The sequence below is a fragment of the Lepidothrix coronata genome, unplaced genomic scaffold, assembly GCF_001604755.1.
Source record: "Lepidothrix coronata isolate B3197 unplaced genomic scaffold, Lepidothrix_coronata-1.0 Scaffold25, whole genome shotgun sequence".
Taxonomy (NCBI): domain Eukaryota; kingdom Metazoa; phylum Chordata; class Aves; order Passeriformes; family Pipridae; genus Lepidothrix; species Lepidothrix coronata.
This window is the reverse complement of record NW_016690205.1, coordinates 2,624,539-2,651,704: the sequence shown is the minus strand read 5'-3', so window position 1 is coordinate 2,651,704 and position 27,166 is coordinate 2,624,539. Positions and strand designations below refer to the sequence as shown.

General features: G+C 43.1%; 1 protein-coding gene across 1 annotated transcript in view; it reads right to left on the bottom strand.

Annotated features, from left to right (window-relative positions):
- Positions 1 to 27,166, bottom strand: part of TACC2 (transforming acidic coiled-coil containing protein 2) — a 127,392-nt gene that overhangs the window by 37,060 nt on the left and 63,166 nt on the right. Inside the window, exon 9 of the mRNA XM_017809161.1 lies at positions 6,301 to 6,461. Coding sequence (XP_017664650.1) covers positions 6,301 to 6,461 — 161 coding nt within the window. The remainder of the gene's footprint in view (positions 1 to 6,300; positions 6,462 to 27,166) is intronic.

The window sequence follows — 27,166 nt, the reverse complement described above, 5'->3', positions numbered from 1 at the left end:
ACAGAGACTGCAAGAATTATTATTTATGGGTGTAAAGGACAGAAAGGATTTAAGGGAATTGGACACATTTCCCAAAGCAGTTCCTTAAAGTGGCACCATGTATTTCCAGAGACTGTCAAAGGAATGACAGCTACTCAGTTTCTCTGTCAGACCGTGGAAGTTCACTAAGAGACATCAATTAAACCAGTATTTTAATGTGTTTTTCTGCTAAATGAACGTTAATAATGTGGCAGTACTTCAGGACAGTTTATTTTTCTCCTTAGTCCCCATTGGGTCGGGCTTAGTTTCAGCCTGGCTGAGGCATCATTAATTAGGCTTCGTTTGCCAGCAGAGCTGGTGCTCACTTGACAGACACATCACTTTCTGACACTGATGGGACTCCTGTTAAGGGCACTCAAAGAGTGCCATAAACCTGCAGCATTAGCCTAATCTGTCCATTTTACCCTGAAAGAAGAATGGAAGACACTTTAGGGGAATACATCACCATAAACACTGACAGAGCTCTGGGATGTCTGCGGAGTACAAATGTAGGTCAGCATGAAATAAAAGCGGGATCTGAATAAGAAATCATGGGCAGTTATGCACTGTTTTCATTCCAGCCTACGTCAAAGCCCTCAATGGGAATGAGGCCCCTGTTCAAAGCAGCACAAACATGCATTAAAACAAAACAAAATAAAATAAACCACTGCCCCGCAGGACTTGGACTGTAAATAAGAGGCTGAGGTTTGGGAAGCATCACGCAAAGGGAGCGTCCAAGGCTTTCCAGCTACTCCGAGCATTCAAATTCGGTGTGCTCCACGTAGTGCAGGGCTTTCATCTTCTTTAGTTGCTTATTTCACAACGTCCTCCTAATCAAATCCTCTACTTATAAAGTATGGATTTCTGCAGAGTGTTGCTTGACTTGCCACTGCAGTATTTTTATTGTTTCTTTATGAAACGAGACGTGAAACTGTCTCAGAAAACATGGCTTTTGGCAGAAGTGAAATGCTGCTGTCAGACTCTCCTGGCACTGCTGGCTCAGTCCTGAATTGCTGGAGGAGAAGATACAAACAGTCCTCGCGGCCTTATTACCACAGAAAACATGAAGACTGCTCTTTCCTGACATTAACAGCCCATTCAGAGCAGTGACATTTGTCCTTTTATAACACAAAACTAAGCTAATCAGTGTTACTACAGTATTTCATTAAAATGCAATTTCGTTGCAAAGGAACAAACAACCACACAAGCTATGGAAATTAAGGCAGGACTCGCCCTAGAGAGAGGCCAGCACAAAGTTTTCAATCAGGTTTATTGCCATAAAAAAGAAGACAAGCTCCCCAAATCCCTCCCATTTCATTCATTAAAATAGAAGGTCCAAATTCTGCTCCTTCCACAGGGAAATTTCCCTGATTTCAGAAAAATTTTGACCGGATCAACCATGAAAAACAACCTCAAAACCAAAAACAACCACCAAAAACCCCAGATGTTTCGTATCCAGGTGACGAGACCTAAACATGAGAGCTACATGGCATGTTTAATCTTTGGGATTTTCACCTGGCACCAGTTATGGCACAACCAAAAGCTGCCAGAAAGTCAAAGAATATTTATCCTGAGTTGGAAGGGACCCACAAAGATCATCAAAGTGCAACTCCTGGCCCTGCACAGGACAGCTCCAAAAATCTCTCACCGTGCCTGAGAGTGTTAATAATAAGATATTTTAAGACTGTGTGCACTCGTAAATAGAACAAATTCTCCTTTTTAGTAAAAAAACCCAAAACAACCCAGAATAAAAAAAATGTTTCTAGTCAACTACAGACATCTTATTCTGGACATTGCAAAATACCAAAATTTTGATGGCACTGCAGATGCTTGTAAAGCTTTAATGTCCCACAAGAACAGTGAGGCAGACACACACCTCAGTTAACTCAGCCTTCTCTAAACAGGGACCCATAAATGATCTGAACAGCAGCAAATCCCCTGCATGTGCCTTGAACTGTTCACTGATGAGGATATCAAACTTTCATTAAACTGCTTTATACTGAATATGAAAGGATAGGAGGCATCCGAAGATTAGATCGGGCTGGGCATCAGGATTTACAGCTTTTTACAGCCTCAGGAAAGAAATGCAGAAACTCAGTGGCAGGAGTTGCTTAAGGAGCTACAGAAGTATCCAGGGAAAGGGGCTTATTTGCTGAAGTATCTCTAAAACCCCAATAAGCTGAAAATAGGCCTTAACACTGCTGAGCTGCAAACAAAATGAAGCACTATTTCGAAAGGCTTAGAAACAAAATTTAGCTGGATCTAAAAAAGTAAATACAGAAGAAATGAAATAATAGTTCTGTTTTCTAGAGAAAAGCAAACAAAGGCAAGCCCCTGGAAAATGCACACAGTGTGCACCCACATACTCTGTTATGGGGAAATAACCCAGGAGAAAAGTACACTTTGCCAAAAGCATACAGGAATTGTAATTACCTAACACCAGAAAATTTGAAACACAGTTTATTTCAAGTTCCTGCTTGTGTTGAGAAGCCTTTGAAGTCAGAAAATCAATTAGTAGCACTTTTAAAAAAGTTCAGTAAAAGTACTTTTGTCATTTACTCTGAGAGAAAATTTCGTCTATAAAGGTTTTTTTCAATTTTTCTGTGTCAGGCTTCAAAAGGAAAAACACTGAAGAAGAATGTTTTCCACACCAAAAATTCACTTGTTTTTGTCTGGGCCATTAAGTCTCTACTGGAAAGCCTGACCTCAATTTCCCTGGCACCAGAAGGACCCAAATGTAGGTGTCCCATATCCTTATTGTTGGTTTGTAATGCACAGAGGGCTCTCCAGCTCTCACATCTGCCCTGTGAATATAATCTCAATTCATTAATCAACTGGGGAAGGCAGTGAGGGCAGGAGGAGAAACAGCCCTGCCTAGGCAGGAATTCCTGGCCAGCAACAGGGGTATTTGAGAGAAAGGGCTTGGAGGACTTTCTGGTGCTCAGGTGGATGAAGCAAGGGACAAGAGGTCACTGCTATTAGAAAGCAGCTGATGAGACAAGCAACAATAATTTAAAATACTACCAAAATAATGATAAAAAATAATAAATGCAAGCTCAAACTCTCAAATTCACCTCGAGAGTATAACCCACATTTCCTACAATTCATTTAGAGGGGAATGGAAGGGCTCACTGGTGACACTTTCTGGGGTTCAGGGATAGTTTCCATACATGCTCTGTTACTCCTCTTCCCCTCCAGACTTGCCCTCAGACTGACTCCCCTCCCCTGCTCTGCTGCTGATGGACAGGAGCCATGCAGCAGGTTTTACCCCACCAGGAGCTGGCACAAACCCAGGATGAGTTTAGCTATAGTTCCCTTTCATCATATTTATTAAACCAGCATTGAAGTCGGCCTAATTAAAAACTCTCCTCTTGGCTTTCCAGCAGTGGGGTCCAGCTGCTGCGCTAACGATACCGTGCAGCACAACTGCAGCCATCTGCATAAGTAATTATTGTCAGCTATAGATGAAATGATCCTTTAAACACTCACTGTGCTTCCTCCTTCCACCCAAACACACGCTCTGTCACCAACCTCGTGTCCAAGACAAAGCCGTGGGGCTGGTGAAGCAGAAACCCAGCGGGGCAGCGCTGCCTCTCCCCGAGCGTGTGCCAGGCTCTCCAGCTGCCCCTGTTCCTTCCTCCTCCTCTGCTGAAACCTATTTATTTAGCTGTGTGGTACCATCAAGGAACTTCTGCTTCAGCTCTGCCCGTAACACCCAAAGAAGGGACTCATTCCCTCTGTGTGCAGCCACAAGCGTAACTTATGAGGTAAATAAACCACGAGACACTCAAGTGGTTTATAAAGCACAAAATGCTCAGCTTTTCTCATTTCTAAACACCTAAGCTATACTCTTAGTATTGTTCATTCCTTCTAAAGACTTCCAAAACAAATGGATGCTTTGTGTTGCCCTCCTACATTTGAATGTTTTCTGCATTACGCATCTTTTTTTTCCCCCTCCAATAAATTACCCTGTTGTATAACTGCATTTTGCATAATTTTGGAACACTGAACACAGTTCTGTTACTTTGTGGTAACTTGCCTCTCGTGGTCAATCTGATTTGCAAATGAAATGGTTTCACCTCTGCCATCCAATGGCCTTCAATGCAGTCCACACCGGCTATGAATAGATAAATTCAGTTTCCTATTTACTTCAGAAATATCTGAGAGAAAGGAGGAAGGGGGGGGGCTGGGATGTAAGGAGTCAAGAATCACACGTGCCAGGGAAGCACATGTGTAATCAAGGGCTTGAAGATAATCTACTGCAGTAATTAAAAACACACTCCAATCCTGTTCAGCATATGCGTTCTTTTGTTCTCTCAGCACTTATTTTGTAATCGTTACATTAGCAAAGATTAGAAAAAGAAAAGAAGATGGAGAATGAGTAACCTTTGCTACAATGAAGAGGGAACTGTAACAGCAGAAAGGGAAAAGTGTCAGGATGCCTCAGTATTTAATTTTTATTTTGTGGAATCAGTTTGTTGAACATCTTTCGAGCCGCTTATAAAACTGTATCATAAATCATGATCTTAAAGAGCATTCCTTAATTAATAACTCCCAGAAATGTTCTAAGTTGTTCAAGACATTTGCAAGACTTATTTGACACTTTCCTGAAGGTTTAAGTCAGAGCTGGACAAAATTTGTAACACACACACCAGCCTTGGATATTGCTCTGCCCACTGCTAAACATTCCCTTTCCAGAGTGGAAAGGGAAGCTTTAAAACACTGCCTGGCAACGTGAGACAACTGTAGAAGCCCAGAAGATAAGAGGGCTAATGTGTACCAAGGATTGTTGGCAATAACAACCAAAGATTGTTGGTAATAACACACTGTGAGAAAGAACAGGATGTGGCTGGAGAAAGAGCCATAGGGAGTTAGGGCAGCAGTTTTCTGGTACAAACGTCCTTGTTATCTCCTGGAGATAAACACAGCACAGCACGATGAATTCAATAAACTCACAGGAATGAATTCAAGCAGTGGGCATGGACTGTAGAGGGGCATCAAGACCATCAGAGACCACTGAAGTCCTCTGACTCATTTCCAGAAAAGTCCAGAAGAACAGACTGTGCATGGTAACTAATTTGCCTAGAAAGCAAGAAACTTATCTCCAGGGCAGGGAAAACTTGTCCAGGCAAAGGTCCCCCCAACAAAGCCTGGGTGCAATCCTGGACACCCCATCAGCTGGATCAACGCTGGAGCCAGGATTGGGGATCTCTCACTTTCTTACTTTCTTCCTCTGTCTCCCTCTCTTTAACTCCTCTCTCCTTCTTCTCCTTCAACCTATCCCTTTATCCAAAGCCCACTGCCACGTTATTACCCTGGGAGGTCAGGGACTAACGCACTAATTTCCATGCCAAGTGTGTAATCTGCCAATAAACCTTTGTGAGCTGTTGCAGACTCTCTTCCTTCCGACCAGGAGCATTTACAAACCTCAGGTGCTCCTTTCCTCTGAAGGGTGGGATGCCACGACACCTTTCCAAATGCAATTCAAGTGAGCTTTAGTCTGCTGGGAGTAACATTACCTTTATGCAATTTAGCCAGGTGATCAGGATGACTTGACTTTCAGATGGGAAAAAAGATGGCATAATGGAGAATTCAGTCTTAGGCTGTTGAGCTGTCATATGACAGCCCAAACAAAGCTATTTTGGGCTAATAGCATGCTTTCTACTCACTCATATTCCATTACTCAAGTTGGAGAACAAAGAACACTTTTTTTGGGAAAGCAATTATTTGGTTTTTAAAGACGAGTCTCCCTTTTTAGAGGTTAATTTCCCAGTATGTACCAATTTTATGTGTGTATACTATACATACAGTCATACATCCTCCCATGTTCATCCCAGAACTCTACTATCAATATTTCTATTGTTCTAATGGGCTTTTTGATCACCTCCTGTTTCAGGTAACAACACATTTGAAAATGACATTTTTTTGATTGTCGCAGTGAACAGTGCTCACCCAAGTACTACATCTGCATCTCATACCTCCTTTTTCTACTCCTCTGATTCTGTAAAGATCCTACAGAAAGAAGCTTGATTCAAAAGGAAAAAAAAAAAGATTTTTCTAGAAAACTCCTCTTTTCTTTAACATTTGTCAAATGTTATGGACAGATTCTCCAAAACTTTATTCCAGGTGCAACCACCCAGCATGGAAATTGCCCAGCACACACTAAATAAACATTCCAGAAGACAATTTAACAGCATCAATTCCTTGCTTGTGCTTAGAAGAACACCTCCCTGCAGCTTCACCTCCCTCAGTAACCCGTCCCACTCATTACATCCTTGTTACCTGTGTCTTCTAAGGGCAGCTGGGGTTTTATTTCTTGCTCTGCTGTGTCTGCAACAACCACAGCTGCTGCTGCTTCAGGGGCTGGCTGTGGAGGTGAAGGTGGTGCCTTGACAGGTGTAGTGGACTCCGGGGTCTCAAATGCTTCTTCAGAGTCAGAGCTCCTGGGGAAAATCAAATGAGAGACTGGTGAGCACAGTGAAGATCCCTGTTTGCACGTCAGGCTTGGGAATGCTGGGCTTCCTGAGCTGATGGCACAGACCTCAGCTCTCAGGCTGCCTCTGCACTTCCCAGAGGAGGTTTTGCTGCATGGTTTTTACAGAGCAGAGTATCATGGCTATGGTCTACTCCCTATACAAGTATTTATGTCACTCGTGTTACAGAAATGTAAAGGATCTTCCCAAAAGAATTTCACAACTTAAAAAACAAACAAACAAAAAAAAAAAAAACAAAAAAAATCCCCATCTAAAAACAGCACCAAATTTATGTGTGTGCTCTCAAGGGTGAGAGAGCACACATGGAGACACCTGAGGTGCAGCAAACCCTGTGCATCCTGTGTTTCCCACAGAATTTCACCGTAGCCCTTTTCAAACAGGCCTTGTTACACAGGGTAAGACAGCCTGTAAAATGCACGGAGTCCTCATATTATCAATGGTCTTTCTGTAGCACCACGTGCTCCCAGGGACACAAAAACCACAGGGATGACAACGGGTTGGTGCTAGCACAGCAAGGGAAACAGCAGCACCCAAAATGGAGCCATTCAAACGAAACACAAGCTTGAAAGGCAGCAAGTGTACAAAACTATGAGTAACCTAAACACTAAGTGAAGATCTAAACCATTCAAGGACACACCTGTTACAGGTGTACAGCCACAGGAAACTGTCCTTCTAAGTCTGGAAACTATAGGTCATACTTGTTCTTAAATCAAACTGGGCCCAAAGTTTAAACATTTCTTTTTGAGGCACTTTTTTCGGAGCCAGGAATGCAGTAACAATGGTGTCATACTCAATAGGCACTGAACATAATGTTCAATAAGCATTTCTGTTGGTCAGATGCAGTTTTGGACTGCTGGTCTATGATGAAGTGAATTGAACATGGCAATTTCCTGAAGGACAGGACTGATTTGCCTCTTCCCAGTGATTCTGTGTGAGCCTGTAGTCTCCACTGCTCCTCATGGCTGTTCACACCCCACACATCACTGCAAGGGGACAAAATCTGCCATGAAATGAAGAGCCATTTCATCTCCCAAAAGCACCTCTACAAGCCATCCAAAATCAAGGACTCCTCTCATTTTGTTGAGTTAAAAGATAACCTCCGAGCTGCCAGATTCTGTCTGGTTTCTTGAGACTTGTGATTATTTTAAGGCTCGATGTCAGGAGGGGTACAAGCACAGGATTTGCATTCCATTACATTTGCCTAAATCTATCACAGCATGAAGCCTTCGGAAGAAAAGACCCCCAGTGTCACCCCTGACAGCTTGAGGGGCACAGCAGACCTGATTCTCCCCAGCTGCCTCAGCAGAATTCCAATGAGAGCTCCCACCTCCTCCCAGGGACACGTCATGGCCTGACACCGACTCTGTCTCGTCACCTCTACTCCTGTGCAAAGCAAAAGGGTCTCTGCTAGGTGATAACTCCAGTTGCTTGCCTTACTTGGGGGTGTTTAGAGTTTGGGTTTTTTTCTCTCCACAAATTCATGTCACTGCCTGGGGAACTGCTCAAAAAAGTGTGTCTGGCTTTCGATTATATCTGTTGCTGCAGATATAATCCTGCTCCAAAATACCTTCTTTGTGTCACCTCTTAAACCATACTAATTCATCAGGTCCCAGAACAGTCACATTGAAACACATGGGCTGCATCACTTTAAATCATATCCCTACAAAGATGCACCGTGTTTTAAGTACAAAGTATTTTAAGCTTAAGAACAGCTGCAAACAAAGAGCTTCTGTAAACAAAGCTGCACAATAGGTATTCAACAAACAAACGCTTTCTCCTCCTTCCATGGAGCTGGTTCAGGAAACTTTAAAGTTGAAGAATCAAAGATAAACAGAGTCGTGCGATATTTTCCCAGTGTCATAAAAATAAACCTAGGAAGTTATCATCTAAACCAACAAAATGAAAGGTAATTCATCTCTCTCGGGCTTTCACATAGTTCTTCATTGTTCTGCACTTAATTAATGTTTCACTCTCCTCATTTCAAACTCAAAAGTCTTGCTTTGTAACATTGAAACAATAACATTTAGACTCCTTTTATCCAAACCGTCTGTATAGCACATGTAACATATAGGGTAAATATATATATATATATATATAAACTGCAATGGACAAAACCCCCTCTATTTTCATACTTTACTCATATTAATAACTGCTTTGTTACACTGGCTTGATGGAGCAGTTCTGTGTCCTTCTTCAGTTACTGCAGAAGAATTGGTGCCTGTGTATCTCCCTTTTAAATGAGCTCCCTTTGTTTACTTGGTCTCTTCCTCGGATGAGGTGGGCATAAGCACTTAAACTAAAGAGAAATATCTGTTCTTTTTTGTTCACTGCATGAGTTTTCACTCTAGAGAACCTGCTGAGTCTGTGGACAAACAGCTGAGGTGCCTGAGCTCCCACACAAAGCTCTGGTTTGCTAATATTTGATAATTCCCAAAAGATTCGGATGCAATACTCCTAATTTTCAGCTATTACAATCAATTGAGAAGTGTATTAACCGTAACTCAAATGCTGCTGAGTTTGTTATGGGAAGCAATTGTGCTCTCCAAAAAAAAAAAAATGGTATTTAACAAAGAAACACAAAGGGAAGCTCAACACCAGGAAAACCTTCTTTGTCATAGCATGGAATCTGGGTGAGGGCATAAAACCTGGATGCACATAACAGCACTATGCTCCAAAGTCTGTATTACCTGCATCCTGGAAAAACTAGATCTTGGGTTCAGTTTTCCTTAGTGATGGATGACCTCTCTTACACAGGCTATTTTTTTTTTTTAGGACTACAGTCCCATGTTAAAACTGTAAGAAAAGACTTTCCCAGAACAACAGGATTTCCTGTGAAAAGGAAATTACACATTTCAGCCAGTTCAATTCTTAATGTCTTTTCCCTGAGAAATTCAGGGAATACAGGGAACAAAGAGAAATAATGCTGCTGCAAAGTTCTTGGTGTAAAACAGATTGCCAAACCGTGATACGCCGTGAGAGCCGGCACCAATTCAAAGCTGCACAAGGAGCAGCCACCACGGGTCCAGCTGTGGGCAGGCTCTCACAAAAAAGAGCCTTGTACCATCCAGAATATTATTCTGAAGCTCCAGCCAAGGATGAAGCAGGATGAGATGGGATGCATGGGTTTCAGGGGTGGAGAACTCATTTGCTGGCCTCGGTTCACAACATTGTGGAGATGGGATGTGCAATTGCAGAGTCTGAGCCTGCAGGACTAGTTTGAGGGGCAGTGATGAAGTAAGAGCTTCAGGAAGGAATACACATTCCTACATCTCTGTAGCCAGCCTGGGAAACTAGTGGGAGATTGCTTTTATAACATGTCATATCTCCCCAGCTGTATCCTTTGGCTTTTGTATATAACAGGCAAAAAAGATACAGATTGTAGCAGCTACAAAATATTCCTTCAGTCCACCTCTTTCATCTCCCTTCTCCAAGACAGCCAGTAAACAGTAAACATAACACATACAGATGGGGTCCAGCAGCAGGGGAGAGCAGAGAAAGGCAAGGATCATACTAGACCAACACAAATCTGGCAACACTGCATCAACCCGTGGAGCCTGAACTCTCCCACTCTCATCTGGGAAGTCTGAGCCTCTTGCCCAGGCTGTTACATAAATCTCTGGAGGAAATACTGAAGGGAGTCACTAGGGTTGACTTCTCTTCTTCACCTCTGGCTGTGTGGAAATCCAGCCTCATTAGTTACATTACCTTTTTTTTTTTTTTTTTGTAATTCACAGGTGCTTATAATTTTAATTCCTCCCTGATTTCAGAATGAAAAATTGCCTTTTTGTCACTGCAGCTGCAAAGCACTCAGGAAGCATGAACAAGATTTCTTATTCCGCTGCCTCTCCTCGCCGTTTGCCCTCATCAGGCACGGCAGCCTCTGAAGGGAGGTCATCCCAATTGTCACCCAGAAACCCAATTCATTAAAAAGTAGTTTGCAACAGAGCTGTGGCCTTGGGCTGTGTTGGGAACCCTGCCATGTGCCTCGGGTTCCTCTAATATTTACACTACAGCAGTATAACCAACACAAGTGTGCTCCCTGGTTTTATTTCACAGCAAAGAAAGAGGGGTCTGATATAAAAAGAAAACTTCAAAGCAGGGCTTTGACATGAGGGCTGAGGTCAGGAGCATCGATTCCTATGGAGTGGCACAAGCCAGCATAACTGGAACTGGGATGTGCCAAGGGAGGTCCATGGGCTTTTGTGGAGTTCTCTAAAGTCAAACCTATATAGAAATTTATTAAGTGTATAGCCTGCTTCAGAAAAAACAAAACAAACACGCCTAACTACTTTATGGAGCACTGATGTATTGGTGTGCAATATGGACAGTCTGGACAGGAATAAGGGGGTGATATTATGAATTCTTGAAGCCAGGAGCTGGAGTTGCATTATCAAGAAGTGCTGTCTGTGCTGGGAGTGGGGAAAGGGGGATGGACCAAAGGAGATGCCTTCCCTCAGCCGTGGTTGTGGAATCACACGTAACAGCACGAAGATGGGCTATAGGGGGATCTGCTCCATCAGAGCTATGGTGAACAGCTCTGTATTTAAACTCATATATTTTCTTTCAAATTTTGCACTTAGAAAAAAGTATGATAAATTTGCCTTATTAGTGGAACGTGCCCCAGATTAATTGAGGTCGCTCATACCTGTCAGCAATATTAGTGATGCCCAGCCAACACTCCATAAACTCATCCTTCTCATGGGTACCCAATAAAATCTATCAACCAGTTGCTTTGTCTCTATGTACCTTTGTTTTACTGTCATGACAACTTCATTCTCATGGCGTATTTGGAAATAGAAGACATTGGGAGGAAAAAAGCCGGGTCATTTTATAACACACAGAAAACAACAACAACAAAACCAAACTGTGCTCCATTGTCACCCAAGAGAGCTTGGAGGGTAATGCAATGAAAGCAAGGACTGCAGAGATTTACTGGAGAGCTGCAGTTTGCATATTGCCCTCTAATTGTAGTGTGTGGGACATTTTGAAGCGTGCAGAGAAATTCAGGACTCTCCCAGCTGATGAACAATTCCTCCCTGACCAGTTTTAACTGGCAACAATTCCTACAGTCTTTTCAGTCCTTTCCTTCGATACAGCTGTACTCCCTGAGGGGGAGGAGACAGAAATGGGTATTTTTGCTTTTTTTCCCCATCTCATCTTTAGATCTATGTGTTCTTTACAACTGGCTAGAGCTGCAGTTCAGGGGAAAATATCTGTCCAAGTACATTCATCGCCTCTAGGCCATGTAAAACCACACCAGAGTCATCTGAAGATCTGTTTCCCGGAGCCTTAAGAATCAAACAAGAAATCAGAGTGCACGAGGCTCGTGCATCTGTTACCAGGGGGACATCACACAGTGCTCAGTTCCTGTATGGAGGTGTGAGCAGGGGTGTGAGGCAAACACAGAGCCCAAAGCCATGGGATGAAGGACCCAAACGAGCAAACATTGCAGTGCTGATGTATAAGCACTATCTAGACCTAAAGGTAACAGATTCCAAAAGATCTGGCCCTCCAAAGCATTTGCAGCTCTTATATCATGAAGTCAAGGTATAAATTTCACATGAGTATTTACTGAACAATTTATCATTCACCATGAGAGAAAACTCAATCAGAGAGAAGAAAAAAAACACAACTTCTTACAATTTTCAATTTAGTGCTGAAGATTAATTTTGGCTTTCCTTCTTGTAAATTCCACTGGGAGACGAGCTGGAAATAAAAAAGGAGGAATGAGTTCTGTAGTCTCACCTCCATCGATCATTTTCAGAGATGGTCCTCATAAAACCCTGCATGAATAATTCAGGTGTGGTTTACTGATGAGATCAGAACCAAGGATGCAGGAGTGCCTGTGTACTTCTGAGGTCAATCTGTTTGCCTGTTACTTAAGCAGGCACATTTACTGCAGTGGCAGGAGCCACACAGGCTGATAGATTTGGAAAGACACTCCGTAACTCTAAGGGTTAGAGTTTCTAAAGCCAGAGAGACAAGGCACTTGGAGATGTGCATTAATTTCTGTCAAAGCTCATTCACTGCAAACCATCTGATAAAACCTTTTTAGATTTCCTGGTGCCATTTTCAGTAGTTAAACTGATTTCCCCATGTAATTCTTAAGAAAACCTCAAACCAAATAACAACAAAAAAGAGGCAGGATGTTTCAGCAACACAAAGATCAATCCTACTCTCAGCTCTGGCTCTGAACTGCTGCAAATACATAGAATCATAAAAGAGTTTGGGTTGGAAGGGACCTTTAACGTTCATCTAGTTCAAGGGTCTTGGTCAGTTCACTTCTGCATCCACTCAAGTCTGCCTTATCTACTCAGGCTGGGATCTCTATATAGCACAAACAGCTTCTTACTGTGGATGTATGAAGAATCCAGAGGGGGAAAAAGATTGCTCAGTGCACATTACATTTGAGGGCTTCTTCCTTCTGTTTATGTAAAATTAAATAACTGACAATCTCTTCATCATTCATCTTGTGGTATCACTCATGTTGCAGTTGCACAGCTCTAATACAGATATACATACAATTTTTATCCTTTTTTTTCCCCTTCAGGCTCTTACAAATACATCTCTGGATCATAATTCAAAATCATCAAGAGAGCCCAAATGGTAACTCATTTCCTGGAGATCAAGTTACCACTTTAGGCCAGCAGACATTAGCTGACCCAAGGGCCTGCTCACAAGGACCATGAATATTCCACAGCTACAACAAAAGGTCATTTTGTTCATCCCAGCACTAGGTCAGGATAATATCAAAGATGTGTCAACTTTCCACTCTATAATTTTTGTACAGTATTTGCCTACTCAGCTAACATGACATTCCACAATAATTATCTTCTTTTAACATGATGATTGTTAGCTGTGTCACTGCTCACCTACATGCTTTGAATACAAAACATCCCCACAGATTTTAAATTTTAATAATTAATTTTTACAGCAACACACAGAAAACATGAATGCCACAGTACAGTGAACTGGTTATTTTAGGTATTAAATATTAATATTTGGTGTCTGAATTACTCTACCTATCAAACCTAGCACCCACAGATCTGTTAAACTCGTGGTTTTATAAACCAACACAAACACACGTGGTGAGAGGCATAAACCTCACAAACAACATTTCCCTTTTCTCTAATAAAATGCACCACTGAAATTATAGAGCTTCTCAAAAGAATTCAAGAGAACAGATATCTCTGTACCCACTCTGGGGGTTGGACCAGATGATCTTCAGAGTTCCCTTCCAACCCCAACCACTTTGTGACTCTGTGAAAATGTTTTGCCCGGAGAAGAGCAAAGCCAGCAACCTCAGCCCAGCCTGCCAGAGGGTGGGTGACACTTCAGGGACCAGGGAAAGCCACCTGCCTTGCTGGCTCTGCCCTCAGGGGGAATGTTCTCAGTGCTGGATCTGATGCCTGTATTGAGTCAGGAGCTGGGGGAGGTACAAAGGTGTCATTTACGTGTCACCAGACTCCATTTACAAGGCAGTTCCTTTAGGGACACATTTCTGACCATTAACTATTAATGGACCTCTCATACTCTTGTAAAGCTATTCAGTGACAAGATCACCCATCCTATGATTAAATACATTCACAACAAACCCATGCTGTGAGGGGACTAAACACAAAACGGGTCACAGGAAGATGGTGTTGAGAGGGAAACAGATCACCAATCTTTCCTTCTGCTCACATCCTGCTCCTACAGGCACAATTCCTTTGTCCCATTGGAACATCCCTACTAATGTGCACACGCAAGACGAGCATCAAGCCTTGCAAATATAATAAAATTACGTTTGGTACCACCCAAGGTGGCCACAGGAAAAGCAGAGGGTTTTGGTTTCCAGTGACACGCAAAATGCCCCAGACTGCACCAGAAGTCTGTGGGAATTCACAGCTTTTTAGTGCTGAGTCTGCACTGAGCAAGTGCATCAGCTTACAGGGAAATTTTGTCTTTTGTCTGCTACCTGGTATGTGTGGCACATGTAGAGAGCACAAATCACATGTGCACCAGAAAAGGCAATCACACCTTCTGCTACTCACCTGCACTGCAACACCAGGGCCATATGCTACAGGTCTCTGACTTGCAAAGTCTGATCATCAAAACACAGCCATAACTTCCTCACAGGACTATTTCAGCTTAAACAATAAGGCTGCAGAATAGTTTTAGTCTTACTTTGTAACAGTCACCTCTGTTGAGTCACCAGATTGCTCGTTTACTTCTACTTTAAAACTGGATGTGAAAAACAGGTACAACTCCAGCTTCTTTAATCACAGCAATTTAAAATAATTTTATAGAAGAAATCCATGAATGGGGATGAAGTTAATTTCCTTGGTATCTTCATTCTTTATCCTGCTATCTTTCTGATGTATTAAAACACTAATTAAAAACAATACTTTAGGACAGAAAGAGAGATAACATTTTTAAAAAAAAAAAAGGTTTTTGTGGAAGAACACATAAAATCAAAGCTGAGAGTTTTAAACAGACATTCTATTTGGAGCACAAAAATAATATTCCACAAAATCATCTGCAGTTCCTCCCTCAGCAGAGGCATTCTGCTCAACACTAGAGCAGGATAAATGTCACGTGTTCACTTTATGGCCTGAGCCACAAGGCAGCAGAGAAGCCTCCTTTGCAGTTCTCACTTAAGAATAAAGCTTTTATCAAATAAATCCTGTTCCACTGAAACGACAAAGACCTACTTTAGTGCACTGCAATTACACCAGAACTCATACTGACGGGGATGTGTGCAGAAAGCAGGGCAGGCGCTCCTCTCCAGAGAAGGATTTTATTATTATTTCAGTGTAAATACTCCTGCAAGACTCACAGAAAACACAGCTCCTCAGGAAAATAATCACTGTTGTAACAAAGGTGACATTTCCCAGCCCACAGGTGATGTGTCACAGGAGGCACAAGGTTTAATTTGGGGACACAAGGAGGAAGGTCACCCTTGCAGCCAGTCATTCCCCTGCCCTGCCTGTGCTGCTCTGTGCCACAAGCCCCAGGGTGTAACGTCCTCTGCTGCCCCAGAGCATCCCAGACAGCTCAGCTGGAGTGCTAATGATTTACACCAGTGTAAATTTGATGTGAGTGGGTAAATATGGCTCAGTTACACACTGCTGCTGATCTAATGCTACTGGGCAACTTCACAGCCCTTCCAACAACATCTGACTCCCAACGGCAAGTCCTGGGATAACTCAGTGTCTGAGCTGAGAGACAACAATCTGGATTTTCTTTTTTTACACAGGTGAGACAACGTAAATAAAATGCCATGGCTTCCCTTTTTGGATCATCATGTGGGACTTTAACAATGTAAAATAACCCCTTGTGTGGTATCCAAGCCACACAGGTCAGTTTGGAAATGTGCCTTCTATAGTAGACTGCAAAAAGAAACTCATGAATACCTCAAACATTCATCATTTGCTATAAAAAGGCCAATTTTCCCTCACAGGATGGTTGTATTTAAAGAACAGGATTAGAACCTCAGTGGAGGAGAATTAAAAGGGCATAATCATCTTAAAAATAATGTTGATTTTTGGTTTTTAGCCCATTGTATTATAAGCAATCTCTTTAATATAACTGAAATGGGAAGAAGGAATTCTTTTTTCCTGCTTTTTCTCCTTGTTTATTCAGCAATTTTGAGCGTATTTTGTGCAGAAGCCAAATTCCCACTCCCCCAACAAAAGCCATTTCCTGCTTTCCACACAGCAACCAGAGAGAAATGTCTCAAGCTGTGGGAAACCACATCTGAAGGAAAAAAGACTGCGGGATATAACATGGCACACTTACAGCAGCACTTAAATCTACTTAAATCATTTTTCTAACTGATTAGCAAGAAGTTCCCCATATTGCTTTAAATCATGTTAAATTTTCCTTTTTTATTGCTTTTCTTGAGATCTAGTGTTGTATGTTTTTCAACACTACTGATATACATGAATAATGAAATGATTCCCCATCCTTTCTGCCCAGCCTGCTTTTTCTTTTACTGGCTTCAGCCTGAATAATGAAAATATCTATGCTACAGAAACAGGATTCAGAATTGAAATTGTTTTTTTAATCCCTATGCTCTTCTCAGGCAGATGCTTTATTCTCAAGAGGTGCAACAGGAAAAAGCCATTTAATTAAAGGCACTCATCTTCAGACATCACGACTGCAAATATACTAATGTGTCCCTAAATCACCAGAGGCTGCTGAATACTCAACCACATAAATCTCTTAAGAAACAATAAAGATGCAGGTTGCCCCAATATCAAAGGTAGAAAATACTTAACAGAAATATAACCAGTTAATACATAACAATCCCAGTCAGTGAGGCACTTTGCTCACCCTAGTAGGTTAGGGATTGGTATTTGAATCAGTAGCTGATGTTTAAGTATTTATACCACGGCAAGTATTTTTTTTTCCCTGCCATTAGTACTCCAAAGTTTAAATCCAGGAAAGAACATCATTTTAACTAGCCCTTCAGAAAGCATCCAGGTGCCTGTGCTGCTACACAGCATCATCGACGGCTTCAAGGGAAACCAATCAATAATTCATTTGGGAGCCAGAGCCATAGGTTCGAAGCGGCTTTGTTTATTGGAACTACCTTTCAAATGCAACAAGGCTTTCCAGAGCCACAGCTCTGCTCTGCCACGCTGCTCAAAAGCAGGACCCGGGGACAAAACAGCAATTGTGAGGTGTGAAGATGAATGTATGACACTCATCATCCCTGGGGACCGGCTTATCTGGAGAGCGTGGAGATTGCTGGGAATGGTGAGATGTGGGAATAAAGCTGTGTTCCTGTAATGTTCGTGGTCCTTCCCTTCAGAAAGGAGATAAAGATTTCACGGGGGTGGAGAAGAAGGGAGGCAGGGAGTCCCTTTACCACAAAGGAAAGAGGGAAGAAAAGAATCCCTCTGCCTTCAACCTGCTCCATATTCTGCTTATTTGACCCCTGCACAGCCTCCAAAAAGCTGCCAGAGCCTTGCAAGATCCCCTCTAAACCTTATTCCTCTGTTTCAAGACGTGAAGCAGCTGCATGGACAGAAACATGGCCAGGAAGCAAGTGGAGCAAAGGACAAAAAAAAAAAAAAATAAATCTCAACCTCTTAACAACCAAATCTCTGGTCAGGCTGTAATAATTCCATCTCCCGAGGCGAGGTGGGTGTGATCCTTCTGCTGCTCCAGCCCAGTGCAGCTCTGCCAGGTTTCCCACTGACTTCATCCGAGCTGCAGCTTTCCCTGTGCCACGGGCACCCTCCGTGCCGCTCCAGCTCTCGGCACAACGAATCCATCATCCGTTTCCGCAGGTGCCGCGGGAACGCCCGGCTCAGGAACTGCCGACTCAGCACAACAGCGCCGCGGGAAAAAGCAATCCCCGGTGTGTGCAGGGCACCTCACCAGCTGGCACCCAGCTGTGCTGCCCACGGCTCTGCCAGGGGAGCAACACGGTGCTCAGCCTTCCCTTCCCAGGATCCCGCTTTGGAAGGGGACAGTCCTGCACTTGGGATACAGTTAAACAAAGGGATTCAAATTCCTTGCTCATCCTCCCTCTCTTTCAGCAACCAAACCCTTCTCCCAGCACAATGCTGGGCTCATTTCTAAGGAGAGCAATGGACTGTTATTAACAAGACCAATAAATGCAGGTTTTATGCTGAAGGAAATCAAAACTCACAAGCAGGAGTGTATGTGACTGTAACTCCTACTCAGTGCCAGATACAACCTGGCCTATATTAAGGCCAAGAAACAAGATCCTTTTGTTTAGGAAAACACTACCGTGTAAATTTGAATATAAGCCTAAAGATCCTGTTTAATCAAAATCAAATAAGCTTAAAACGGTAAGACACAGATTTTCTCAAAGTTTAGTTTTCAACCCAACAGAACCAACAGCTCCAGTTCTTCCTCCGGGAAGGAAGAGGTTTCCCAAGCACCCATTCATCTCCTCAATCACTCCTCGTGGCAGAGGGAGAGGAGCTGTAGCAAACAGTACTGCAGAGAGGCAACAAACAAAATTCAGAGAGCTCTACAATTACCCCGAGGTCTGTCTGAGACATAACCACAGTTGTTTAAACCAGAAGTCAGTTCACAGGCTGTATATTTAGATAGTCTATGCTGCAAACTCCAATGTGGTTTCTAGAGCTAAGGAGGGATCTCACTATCTTGTCTGCTATCACCATCAATGAAGGCTCTCAGGCCTTCAAGAAACCTCATGCCTTACAAGAAACCTTGAAACCTCAGACTGTGGTGCAAAAAAGGAAATTAATTCGATCTTTTCCCATTAAGCTGTCTCTCTGGTGCTAATGGGAATACAAAACATGATATCCACAGCCTGCTACTAAATTCAGAGGGTTGCTTCAGAGCATTTAAGGATCTGAAGAGAAAAGACACCCTTTTTTTCCTCAGCTTTTTCATAGTAAAAAATATATTTGCTTGTTAGTTTCTTACCACAATCCCACCCACTTTCTCAGAGGGAATGCAAACTGCATCAAATTTCTAGCTATAATTACAACTCTGCCTCTTGCCACTCAAAAGCCTGCTTACCTGGACTAAACAAGAAGTTTGTTACATAGCTAAAGCCTTACAAAGCATCAGAGATGGAAAAGGAAACGATATCCGAGACACAAGCAAATACAAAAACTATGGGTGTACGGTCTTAAAACAAAGGAAATGTGTTTGTAACAGACAGAACTGCTTTTCTAGGTGCTGTAATCACTTTGGAGAAACACTGAAAGCATGCAGACTGTTGCCTCTTGAAACACACAGGACTGCAGAGCATCTTTGACTTAAATCTAACAATCAGCTCCTCTGATTGCTGGGTCAAGCCAAGCAAAATGCAAAGGCAGCTCTGCCGGGGAGTGACAGCCACAGTGAGCGTGCAGGAACGCCTTTCCATTCATGTTTTTACTACCCCACATCGGTTTGTGTTTTCCAATTTGCCCGTGTGTCAAAATCCATAATGGATGACAGCAGCTCCATTACCCGTGGCACAGGGCACCCCGCTCCGTCTGGAGAGCTCTGCAGCACACATGGGTTTGCCAGATGTGTGCTGTGCCTTGTTAATGGAAGGCTGAGGGAGTCTGGGGGCTTTTCATTTTGTTTTCAAGTCCAAACGTGACCTGCCTACTCCCGGTGACAGAAGTGGTGGTTGATGTAACCACCTCTCGTATCAAAGGAAGCGCTGTCACTGACTTCAGAGATGAGACCCTTTGGGCTCGGATAAGGGAGGCTGGAATAAAAGACAGGGAAGCTTGACAGAAGAATCTCCTCGTTACTTCTGATACATCTTCTCCTATGTAAAACACCCCAATGTCTTCCAGAAATTCACCCTATTTAGCAGACAAATCTAGTAGGTAAGAGCATCCTCTAATCATTGATGGGGATGCTCACTGATGGTTGTCAATAAGAGGAAGAAGAAAAATTTACCTTCCTACTTCACATGCCGGCAATAGGCAGCACTACCTGCCAAGGGATTAACTAAATATCAATTCAGTTACAGCAGCCTCCCTTCCTCCCACGATCCAAACAATTTCAAAAGACATATATCCCAGTCTTCCATGTATATATAGTCATTATGACCATTTGCCTACGCGTGAGCATATAAAACTGTGCAAATATTTTGCCACACTCATTTCTTTCAAACCTTTAAGAACCACGCAGTGCATTCTTCCATGTTTCAGAGATAGAAAAATAAGTGTCTTTGCACACATGCAGAGACAACTTTTATGAATACATGTGAACATACACCCTCACACACAGAACAACTGCTCACATCTCCTAGCACAAGGCTGAGACTATCCAGTGTAAATTTTTCTGAGTTTTTCCAAACAAAAAGACCACGTAGCAGAAGAAATATTGAAAAACAACCCACCAGGGCACCACCGTCTTGGCCTGCTCCCAATGATCAGCAACATCCAATTTCTTTTTTGGAGCCTGATCCAGCTCCCATTGAAGTCAGTGGGCATTTCACTATCCACTTCAGTGGGAGCTGGCTCAGTCTTCAGTCATTTTCCTCTTGGATTGGCAAGGGATGGAAATGTTAGAGACGCAGCAGGTAGAGCTCCTAATGGGAGGAAATAACACATCATCAGCCCTTTGGCTGATCGTGAAATGGGCACTGAATGTAAATCCTGCCCAGTTGCTGAAAGGGCAGCAACCACAGTGCTCCACAAAAACAAGGTGTGGTTTGTGCTCAGGAGAAAGGAACCCTTTCCACCGGAGAAAAAGTACGAGTCAGAGGTGACAACTGGCCAAGAGCTACCAACATTTAAATCCCTAGCAACATTTCCAGTTTGCTAATACTTTAAAAATACTACCAAGAGTTAGAAACACATTACTAAAGCAAAGGAAAGCAGTGAGATGTAGGTGGTAGCACTTGGCAAGCTGATTTCTGTTCACATCCTCAGCGGGACAACACTGGTACCTCAGCGTGGCACAGACAGCGCACACGAGGACACCAGCACCAGATGTGTGCAGCCACCCAACAAATCCATGCACACCAAACATCATCACACTGTCATTTGCTTTCCTTTCAACCGACTCCACTCCTGTTATCTGATGGAAACGTGCCCTTGATTGAGCTAAATCTGTGGCCACCAGGGTGCCTGCTGCGATTTGCAAAGCACATGACAGCGCTCCTAACATCGACAGAGGTCTGAACCACACCACTTTCATCTGCAGTTAACTTTTATTGTCAGGGGGCTTCCCTTGGGCTTCCCCTTTTTTATCATTCCAAATTGACTTTTCTCTCTAAATGAAAGGGCAATTGTCTGCTGCCAGTGAGCGAGTGCTTACAATCCACAATGAGCAACAGAATATGCCGGGCTGTCAGTGTCAATGCTGGGTTTATTACAAATACTTTTATCAATTTACATTAAAATTGGGAATTTGGCACGCATATGCAAAAAGGGCGTATTTAATGATGCATACACTCTAAAATCTTAACCTAGACCTCTTTCCAGCATCAATTCTAACACCAGTTTATTTCTGTGACTTTCCCTAGTGTTTAGTGAAGAAGTCCATCACAGGACACTTTGGAGGGACTCCTAAACCAGCAGCTATTTAAGGAATTTGTTTGCCTCTGCACTTTTTTTGGTGCTATTCTATTCCAGTAACGACTTCTGATTTACACCCCTTTAATCTAATGAACTCAGGGTGGCCAAATCCAACCCTGCTTCCCCTTTGGAGAAGCTGCCTCCTTTAGGCAACAAGCCTCTGCTGAAGGCTGAAGTGATGACTTCAGGGATGCTGTAACCCCGTGGGCAGTTTCCCAACTTGCCCAGGACACCACCAGATGTTTCTGCCTCTGAGCCACCACTGCCACTAAGGAATTTGCTTGTGTGTGCAAAGTAAGTTAAATGCAGCCTCATCTGAAAAGCACTGATAAAAGTTTAGAGTGATTAGGGTGTAAAGTCAAAAATCTCAGACTAGAGCTGATGACCATGACCTGTGAGGATGTTCTTGTTTCAGAAAACAGGCCTGTATTTCCTCAAGGATAAAGAAACACCTCCATTCTTATCTCATTTTAAAGAGTGTTTAGTTGAAGAAAATGGCACACTTTTTCAGTGATTTATTTAATACAAGATTAGTAATACCTGTCATAAACTCTTCCCAAGGACATCAACAGTTACTGAATTATGCCTGGGCTAAAAAATGCATCTGTTGATTATGTTGGGCCTTAAAAGATCAACTTGAAACCCCATAAGAATGACTAACTGCAAGAGATGAGTATGTTTATATAGAAAAGGAGTCACTGAGATGACAACATAATTTACTCATGTGTCGCCAAAATGTATAAATATATACATGTACACCTCGACCAATATGTTCTTCCAACAGAATGCATTCTTAAAAGGCTGTGAAAATTGTAGATTAAAAAACCTGAACCCTGTATTAGCTACGTCTCTTTTATTGCCCAAGTCCTTGGATCACTGTTAAAAATCAACACCGGTTTGTGCAGATGAAAATGGAATTTTAAGTGCTTTAAAGATAACGAGGCATCGGTTTATTCCACCATGTTATTAAAATAAATGCTGTTTATAGGAATGTCAGATGGAACTATAGAGAAAAAAAATAAATCTTAATTGCTGAAGCTACACATCAAAGGAACAAAGGATCCAGAAGTGCTGTTAGGCCTGTATTTTACAAATATAGCAAGACACTATCAAGCAAAGCTATCTGCTAACATACTGGAATATGACAATAGGGAGCATATACCTACTTGTAAGGCCTATTATAGAGGCAAAACTATCAGTTACTGCTCTATCATTCCCCAGTGACTCTGAAGCACTTATCTCAAACATACAAATGATGTCTCAGCCGTAATCAGATCTACCTTAACAAGTAGACATTACATTAAAGAAATTTCTAAGAGACCTGTATGAAGCCAGTTTATAGACCAGCCCTAGTGGGTAAATACCTAAAACCTACCAAAATACATAATCAGTAACGAACGCAGCAGTTGACATGTTAGATAAATGTGATTTATATAACTGAAATAACAAAAGGAGACAAGGCAATTCTTCTGAAATCCATTCAGAGCCTAAGGTCCACGCTCCAGCATTTCAGCTTAGTAGTCTGGGGTGGAGAGTTAGAGAGAAAAGACTGTTGGCTAAGTAAACTGATAAATCCTCCACCAATAAATGACAAAATCCTATTTACAAGTGGGAAACGATGCTACTGTTTCTCCAGGCACACACATAATTGTGCACTTTCACTGACGATTTAGCCATCTGAAAAAGTGCCAACTTGTTCTGAACGAGCACTAATTGTCTGCTTTTTCTTCCCTCCCCCAGTGAATCTTTCAGAGTTGGCCTTCAGTGAGGAGAGACCTAAGGACACCTTGCTTATGATTCATCATAGGATATAATGCCATGACAGGGATGGATGCTGACAAGGGTGATGTGACCTGAAAACCGGTATCTGTACAGAGAAAAGCAAAGAGAAGCTCTGAAAAAAAAAAAAAAAAAAAAAAAGGCAGTGAAATGGAGCTCCATGCTGTGCATTTTAAACAGAAAACACAGAGGTGGTGGGTTTGGGAAGGGGGAAGGGGCTGGGTTTTTGTTCGCTGGAAATGGTCATTGTGTTTGATTGATTATGCACCCGAAACATGAAAAGACAGAACATATGGAACGCAGCTCCTGCTCAGCACAAACGATCCGGGGCGGGCAGCCCGGGCGAGGTGCCCTCGTCCTGGGCAGCGTCAGAAAACCCACCTGGCCATAGCCAGGGAAACCTCAACTCTGCCTTCAGCTGACTGCGATCGGCCCCAGACAAAGGCCCCCGGCGCAGGACCGGCTCCCGAAGGCAGCGCTCAGGTTCAGCGCAGCGCGGCTGCGGGCCCGGCAGCGCAGGGGGAAAAGGGGGACAGCAAAGGGAATCCGCACTTACATGGCCTCTGACGGCTCCCGGATCAGGCCACCTGTCTGTGCCTGCTGCAGGGACTGCGACCCTCCCATCCTCAGCGTGCCCGTGAGCCCAAGCTAGACACGAGCAGGGCCAGCTTCCTCCGTAATTCCACCGGCACGGAGCCCCCGGAGCTCTGGCTGTGGAGAGGCTGCAATGCTGCAGTGCAGATGGAAACAGCTGCTTGCATCAGTGGCAGCACAAGCCGAAACACTTCAGCAGCTCCTCTTCTCTGAACTGTTGCCAGTTTTGGTGGTGGGTTGCCTTTTTTTTTTTTTTTTTTTTTTCGGTCCAGATGAACGCTATTTATAAAATAAAACAAAATCCCAGCCACTGTGACAGAGTAATCATCTGCTAAACATCAGTGGTCCAAACAGCTCCGGTGCAGGCGCCTGGAACGCGGGACTATTGGCTATGGAAACCGGCTTAAAAAAAAAAAAAAAAAAAAAAAAGGCGAAGAAGAAAAGCAGACCCTCCCTTTAAGCACACATTGTCAGCTACTGTGGCTCTCTAAGGACATACAGGCAGGACCATTATATTGTGTTGACTCAGCTGATTTGAAATGCAAATGCACGTGTGCACTGGGTGCCGTGCATACATTTCCCTCTCCTAACAGGCAAGTTGTGCGTATCAGGACGGCTGCAGAGAGGATTAATAAGCAGAACGGCTGCTTTTTTCTTTTTTTCATTTAACAAATGAGCTCATCCCTCTTGCAAAAAAATGGAATCTTCCATGAGGAACGTAGGGAGAATATCATGAGCAGCCAAGGTAAACAAGCCAATGTGGGAGCCGACCAGCAGCTCCATCCAAGAGATCAGGGCACTTAACCATTTTGCTCCTGCCTGCACAGACCCCCTTGCTGGACAGCGAGGTGGGGATGCTCATCATCTGACAAGGATGTGATTCACAGGGAGGATCTCTAAGCTCATAAAGTACAGCATTCCAAGCCCCAAAAATAAGCATATCCTTTTGCTTGGTACTTGGAGGTGCCAGGGCACAGGGAATTCATGTGCGTGGCACATTGGAAAGACCGCACACCACCACTCTCCACATCACTGTCTTTAGCAAATAACAGATGCTCCACGTACAAGTTGTGTTTCACATCACTAAAGGAGCAAAAAAATTAATCAGTTGCATCGCGGGCTATACCAGAATTAAACCCTAGGGACAGAAATGGCTTGAAGCTGTGTAACAATTCTGGATACATCACAGGGTGGAGAGGTCAAAAGGATCGGCTAAATTTAACAGAAATATTAAAAGATACTAACTTTCAACCACAGCACAGCTCCTATGCTTTAGTGGAGGCCTCATTAGGCTCACACCTTAAACAGTTTCTGCAGTTTTTTCTCTGCTTGCAAAAAGGGAAATCCAGTTGAGTTTGCTTGCTTTACAGGAACAACAACTGCTGAGTACATGTGCATGAATACACATGTACATGTGCATGAATACATCTGGCTCTCTGGGTGCACCCACAATAAATTGTTCTTGGTATAAGAGGAAACAAGGATGTTTAGTGAACACAGAGCATATTTCATTTCCAGAGGCTGCCTGAAATTAAATTCTGTTTTATGAACAGCATCAAAGAACCTTTTTCTTTTCTCTGTTTTGTTTAAACTAAGGGGAAAAGCTTGTGGGCCAGCACTTTGTTCAGCCACAAGCTTCCAAGCAAGTTATAATTTGGGGGTTGTTTTGTTTCTGGTGAAAGCCAAACCCTCATTTCTAGTGTCTCATTGCTCAACACTTATCTCAAGCACCCCAGAGAAGCAGCAGCACTGCCTCACTCAGGGACTGAGCTTCAGAATTCCAGGAGCAGGGTTGGGTCCCTGAGCCACAATTGACCCCCAAAGTCTGCTGCAGCTTCCCAGCTCTGATGCTCCCTTGTCAAGGTGGTGGCAGCTCACTACACCATTGCCATTCCCAAGCAAGTAAAACACAGAATGTGAAGACAGTGTATGAAAAGTCCTGTGTGTCCTCTGGCAGTAGATTTGAAATGGTTAATAACTCCAGTATTTCTATCCAATATGGGAAATCAATGGTACCAACCAACAGATTAAAATTACATGCCTGTATCCAGAGACCCTATTAGGCTGAGGTTACAGCTCAGTTCCAGTTTTCTGTGTGGTAGCTCTACTGAATTGGTCTTTTGAATACCATAACAGCTCCCTACTGGATTTTATTTGTTACAGAGAAAAGGAAGACACTGAGAAAAGAAAAATCCGTAGAAAAGCAAACACCGTATTAAGTAAAGCCCTAGCAGGAAGCCAAGAAGGAGAACACAGGCACTGTTTGTCCTGACAGTGAGGAAAACAGGGATACTGTGGCATCTTCCTAACAAGTGCAAAAAATACACTTAAAATGCCTGTGTCAACTCCCTGAAGTTTCACATGTACATTTATTAAACAAAGGCCTAATAAAAGAAGGCTTGGATTGAATTCTGTTCTGAGGCAGGATGGTCCTTCCAGGAGCTGTATAGTGGAGAAAGCTTTTTTTCCCATTCCCCAATGTTTCTATGCAATAAACATTATTGGAGTCCCACTAGAAATCCATGTCTTGGCTAACATGTCCATTGTCAATCTGCAGGATCAAGGGCTTCAGCCTTTTGAGCCCAACTGTGCCCCTGGTCACCTCACACATACTGTCTGAGTTACAGGGGGCTCTGGCTTAGAGTCAGGGGTGTCCCAGACAAGGTATTGCCTCCTCCTCCCCTCCCTCTCACCCCAGCTCCTGTGCACAGCTCGTGGCACGGCTCAGAGATTCACCACGAGGACAGCTCACCACATCTGTGCTGCTCCTGATCACACAGGGGACAGGATTTAACTGTTCTCTTTGAAAAACAACCATCCAAGCAGCTCAGCTGCAGCAATGGGAACTGGAGCGGTGGTAAAACAAGAACAGGGGCTGGAACACCAGTGAGACCTTGATGGATGTGATCCCATCAGTTTAATGTCAGTATTTCACTGACTGGCCAGAAGAGCCACCTGGAGCCTTGGAAAAATGTTTGAAGACTAAAGATGAAGGAGCTGAGGCCACTTACACCCAAAAACACCTGCACAAAGAGAAGTGATGTGCTTGGAAGCAGTGGCAGCTCTGACAAGTGCTACACCAACAGGATCCAGTGAGAGAAACTGAAATTAGGAAAACAAAAATCGAATCAACTGTTACACGCCAATTCCTGAGAGTGACTTTATATTAACATATTTAACTTTATATTTTATTATTTTATATTTATAGTTTAAAACTCCTTACAGCCACGGTCTCTCAAAAAAAGGTGTGCTCTGCTCTCC